At 41.9% G+C, this 6,000-nt stretch overlaps 1 protein-coding gene across 1 annotated transcript in view; it reads right to left on the reverse strand.

The window, feature by feature from the left end:
- Positions 1-4,332, reverse strand: part of csmd3b (CUB and Sushi multiple domains 3b) — an 898,971-nt gene extending 894,639 nt beyond the window's left edge. The window contains 2 exon segments of the mRNA XM_060942250.1: positions 3,679-3,901; positions 4,290-4,332. Of these exon segments, the coding sequence (XP_060798233.1) occupies positions 3,679-3,901; positions 4,290-4,332 (266 nt within the window).
- Between the last annotated feature and the right edge of the window lie 1,668 nt (positions 4,333-6,000).

The raw sequence follows: 6,000 nt of genomic DNA on the forward strand, positions 1-6,000 counted from the left end.
TTTCCAATGTCCTCATAATATCCAGTTGTGTCAGACATGTATCACATGAAAAGAAATACAGCAAAGATAACTAATAAACATGCTCAAAGCAATTAGCTTCTGCTTTTCCGTAAGTGTGTTCAGTCACATCTAACTGCACAGCGCCATATAGGGCTGAACGATCTATCGTTTTCGACTGAAAATCGCGATCTCAGGGTGTATTCAGACCAGGATAGTTCGATGGTTCACTTGCTTTGGTCCGAACCAAATGTTTTTTTTTATTTTTTCATTTTGGTGCGGTTCGCTTTCACACTGTACATTTTAGTAAGCGGACCAAAATCTGTCAACAAAGCCACGCCTCAATTATATTTTGACCCCAGAATAGTATCCAGGTCATCGTAATAGATGAATTTCTTTTTGCGTCGCTGGTACCGCCACTTTTTGAAAGAATGTCCCTGATTTTAATGTAGGTCTGACGGAGTTTCTTCACTTTTAGCCGACATTGTTCTGGGGAGCGCGTGAACCCCTTCTCCTTCATTTTCTCACTGAATACAGCAAACATGTCGGCATTTTTGTGTGTTCTCTCCAAAAGCTCAGATACGTGGACATCTGCCCATATATCCACAAGGGTACGCGTTTCTTCCTCGGCCCACGTTTGCCCCCTACTCATTTTTTGTACTCGCTTACCACTGGTGACTGAACGACTGTTGTAAGGTTCCCTTGACAACCGAAACAGTGTTTGCACTTTGCGGTGGAGTGTCAAGACTCTGTTTCCCATAATGCTCGACAAACGACGGAAGCTCCCGAGGTACAAAAAAGCAAAACTGTCGGATTAGGTCCGGTCTGTTTTCACACCTCCAAAAGATCCGCACCAGGGTTCCTTTGGTCCAGACCGAGTCCGACCTTGCAGCTCGGTCTCGGTCCGCTTGTTTGGTCTGGACCAGAGTTCGGTGGTTTGTATTCAGACCAACCCAAAAGGTCCGGACCAAGGGAAATTTGGTTCGTTTGGTCGTTTGGTCCGGACCAAACAACGTAGGTGTGAATACGCCCTCAGACAACACGATTTTGGGATCGTCAAAGCCGCGGTTTTTACATGAAAAAAATTACATCTATGTGTTCAGGAGAGCCTTGTGGCACTCACTGTGAAAGAATTTTGTGACTATCTCCTTCCGTTTTCATGTAAATCCCCGTTGTTTGGAGGAAGCACTCTGAGGAAAAACCCTTTCTGTGTCTCTGTGCTCAGCGCACGGGTGGGGGAGGGGATGCTCGCTCTCACACACAGGAGGGAGGGACTGCTCCCTCTCAGAGAGAGACAGGCTTTTAGGATCATGGCAAATCATACATTCACACAGTACAGCTCAGCTCCTGCAATAGCGACTGCTGCACACACTGCATCACTCTCACAATTTCCCACAGGGGAATTGTTGGCTCTAGTTATAATTTATAATGCTTATGTACATTCTTTTACAAAAGTGCAATATTTTGATGCTGCTGAGCCATTGAGCAACCTTTTTTTATGTCTGATATGTTGTAGATGGGAAAAGTAAAAGAAGCAAAAGTTTACTTAAGAAAGATGGCTCTTTTTTATTTTTATTTTAAGTTATTATAACTTGTTCCTCAGGCACTCAATGTTAATAAACAGGCCTACATTTGAAATCTGTTGACCTCAGTTTTCATTCTTGCATTAGCTTTATGGAAATCATTGTATTAATTAATTTGCACTGAAACTCGATTTAAAGAAAAAAAAATCGTGGTTGAAATCGAAATCGCAATATCTGCCAGAAAAATCACAATTCAGGCGGCACGGTGGTGTAGTGGTTAGCGCTGTCGCCTCACAGCAAGAAGGTCCTGGGTTCGAGCCCTGGGGCCGGCGAGGGCCTTTCTGTGTGGAGTTTGCATGTTCTCCCCGTGTCCGCGTGGGTTTCCTCCGGGTGCTCCGGTTTCCCCCACAGTCCAAAGACATGCAGGTTAGGTTAACGGGTGACTCTAAATTGACCGTAGGTGTGAATGTGAGTGTGAATGGTTGTCTGTGTCTATGTGTCAGCCCTGTGATGACCTGGCGACTTGTCCAGGGTGTACCCCGCCTTTCGCCCGTAGTCAGCTGGGATAGGCTCCAGCTTGCCTGCGACCCTGTAGAAGGATAAAGTGGCTAGAGATAATGAGATGAGATGAGAAAAATCACAATTCAAATTTTTCTTAAAATCGTTCAGCCCTAGCGCCATATGATATTATTGTGCGCATGTGATAATATTTCGCACGTGTCGCATGTCATGAAATTAATGTCAGCCGTAGCTGGTGATTTCCATTCATTGTGGATTACAAGTCAAACATCAACAAAACTTATGAAGAAAACGAGTGGATCAAAGTGTCTCTAAGCAACTGAAAAATGAATACAGCAAGCGTTCGTTAATTTCAATCTGGTGATCTATGCACAGTACATATAGTGTATTTGCTGCAATGTTTTCACAAGGAATACTTCGGTCTTATTATTTCCATTATAAAAAAAAGTATACAGTAAATAAGTAACAATTAGCCACAATTGAATTCTATTTACAGCAAATTACGGCTCTAAATCATGTCTGAATCCTGTTCTGCTTTTATTTTTTTTAATCTATTATCTACTACAACTGAGTACAGTATTTATACATTATCTTAAAAGCAGCCTATTAAACAAACCATAGCATGAATTAAAAATAAATTGTACTCATTATTATTATTATTATTATTATTATTGCTTTTGACATAAAGTTACACAAACAATGTCTATTCTCCCACAAGTACTCCTGCTCTAATACAGGGTTAGTCAAAATTATGTTAACACTTAAATGGTAGAAATCATTTTTTCACAAAACATACATCATACATGCAAGATGATTTATAGGACGGTCTCAACCTGTTCGCCATCGTGTTCAACACACAAAAACCACCGAGCAACAGTACCATTTAAAGCCCGGATACACATTTCACGGGGAATAGATGATACCACAGTCCTTATTCTGTCCTTGATATCACAAACTTTTCTGCTATACACGCGTTCCTTCACCATACCCCATAACCAGAAATTCACAGGGCGTCAAATCAGGGGAGTGTGGAGGCCACGACAATGGTCCACTGCGACCCATCCATCGACTTGGAAATGTGTGCTCGAGATAAGCACGAACAGTACGGCCAAAACGCGGCGGTGCGCCATCCTGTTGGAAATACCCCGCCAATCGGATCTGTAGTGGAAGTTCATCAATGCCGTACTGCTGCACCATCTGTAAGTAGACGTCTGACGTCACTGTTGGGGTGTCAAAAAAGTAGGGCCCGATTACGCCAGCAGCGGTCACGGTGCACCACACATTCAGGAGAAAAATAATCCATTAGTGTTAACATAATTTTTGACGAACCCTGTATAATTAATATCTGACATCCAGTACCTCTTATAATATTGCTTTTGTTTAAGCAACTTAGGAGGATTCTTGGCAGGGCATTCAAGCAGCCAGGCTGAATCACATCTCGTTTTCAGATGTAAATTCTCATTAACTGAGAGTCTCTATTATTGGTTTGCTGAAAACGCCCATGTCCCTGGAGAAAAGCTAAATACTGCAAACAACAATGCGTGATCCAGTTTACCCCAAACTCATCATGCAGCAAATTCTGTAAGCAGTTTCTGTTCCTACATCTCTATTGTATTTTTATAGCAGACATAGTACTCACCTTGTCCTGAAGTTGGCTGGATGAGGATGTCCATCATAGAGGGATAAAAAATCATATTCCTCCTCCACTGCAAAAGACTGAAAGACTATCTGAATTCGGTTGCCTTCCTCTGCTACAATAACCCATGTACAGTTTGCCCCGTTTGGGTAACCGTATGGAAAACCAGGACTTTCAATGGTCCCGTTCCTTCCTTTTAATGTCCCACCACATGTGTATATGAAACCTGCAAGCAGAAAACAAGACACACACACACACACACACACACAGAGAAACAACATAAACCTTATGGAAATATATTTCCAAAGACATTGAAGTCACAGTAACAGCTTAAAAGCCACAAACACATATGGTGCATTCAAAAAAGGTTCACTGTGTTCAATAGCGTAGTCTGATCCAGGTTAAGAAAGTACGGTGAGGCACTGTAGAAAGTAAAGTAGCTTTAAATGCTACTTTAAAAGCCTCGTATTTCAGGCTATCCGGTGTGCAAAAACATCACACCACCAATCTTCTCAACATGACATTGAAAATGAATTAATTAGGTAAATTAGGCAAGTTTTAACAACAAAGTTATTGACAGATTTATGGGGGGAGGGGGAGAAGTCTGTTGTAACTTGAGACCACGATCAGTGAGTTGGGAAGTTTATTATCCCCCATTAATTCATTCAGATGTGAGTTTCCTGGCCTACAGAGAACAAATATTTTTCATGAAACACTTATTCATGACCAGATGGCCTGTAAAGTTTTACATAATTTTAACATCCTTGGCTGATTTATTAGTTGATGAGAATCGGTGAGTCATTTCTAAAGGGATTTCCTCATTTTAATGGAATACATCAAGATACTGAATAAAAGGAAACATAGTTGACATAAAACCATGTGTGTTAAAAGCTTGTTTAATCAAGAGATGCTGCGAAATTGAAAATCCACATTAAACACAAGGCAATTTGGATCTGTAGCACAGACAGCGTGCGATTGAATACTAACAAATCCTCACTAAAATGATCCTCTTGTGAAGAGGCAAAATTAATATGAACTAAGCCAAAGTCAGATTTCTGGTTACGTAACTTGTGCTGGCGCTATGGTCTGCATGATGGAAGTTGTATTTGGGAGGGAAAGGAATAAAAACGAGCGATGCGGTGGTGTAGTGGTTAGCGCTGTCGCCTCGCAGCAAGAAGGTCCGGGTTCGAGCCCCGTGGCCGGCGAGGGTCTTTCTGTGTGGAGTTTGCATGTTGTCCGCGTGGGTTTCCTCCGGGTGCTCCGGTTTCCCCCACAGTCCAAAGACATGCAGGTTAGGTTAACTGGTGACTCTAAATTTACCGTAGGTGTGAATGTGAGTGTGAATGGTTGTCTGTGTCTATGTGTCAGCCCTGTGATGACCTGGTGACTTGTCCAGGGTGTACCCCGCCTTTCGCCCGTAGTCAGCTGGGATAGGCTCCAGCTTGCCTGCGACCATGTAGAACAGGATAAAGCGGCTAGAGAGAATGAGATGAGATGGTTATTCAATGACTGTTGTTGAATCTTGGTGCCATCTACATTTCACAGATATTTTATTTTCCTGGACAGTTAGGTTTCAGCAAAATGGATCTACTTACTTACTTTTGCAAACTTCAAAGAGATTTAAAGGTCTGAAAGTCCGTTTTTATTTAATACTCTGTAAAGTAAGAAGAATCCATCAAACTATCGATTATTTATACCGTTTATCAGTCATGGTCGTGGGGAAGCTGGAGCTAATCCCAGCCGACTTTGTATGAGAGGCGGGGTTCACCCTGGGCAGGTCTCCAATCCACTGCAGGATTAACACAGAGACGAACAACCATTCACACCTATGGGGAATTTAGATTAGCCAGCTAACCTAATTTGCATGTTTTTGAACTGTACTTGGAAACCAGAGAGCCCGCACAGAAAGGCCCCAGTTGGCTGAAGCTCAAACCCAAAACCTTCTTGTTGTAAGGTGACAGTGCCGAACCACCGTTCCGGTCAGAATCCATCATTGTATTTTAGAAAATGGATTAAACTTGTGCATAGCTCGTATACTGATATATTCAGCTTAACCCCTGTTAAGCAGGGGTGCGTACTTATGGAATCAATTTTGTGCCAAAATGTTCATACAATACTTTTGAAACAAAAACGACAAATCAAAATACAAAAAAAAAGTCAATTTTTTTAGACTGGCAAACAAATTATTCGTGTAATCGTGCAAAATATCAGTCTATTACTCTTCAGAAACCTTTTATTTTTGTTCCGCGTCTTTCTCAGTTTTGTCTGACGTAATTTATTTTGGTTGCGATTCCAGCTTTCTCGTTTGCGCTCCCTGACTTTTTG

This window comes from Neoarius graeffei, chromosome 16 (assembly GCF_027579695.1).
Source record: "Neoarius graeffei isolate fNeoGra1 chromosome 16, fNeoGra1.pri, whole genome shotgun sequence".
Classification (NCBI taxonomy): domain Eukaryota; kingdom Metazoa; phylum Chordata; class Actinopteri; order Siluriformes; family Ariidae; genus Neoarius; species Neoarius graeffei.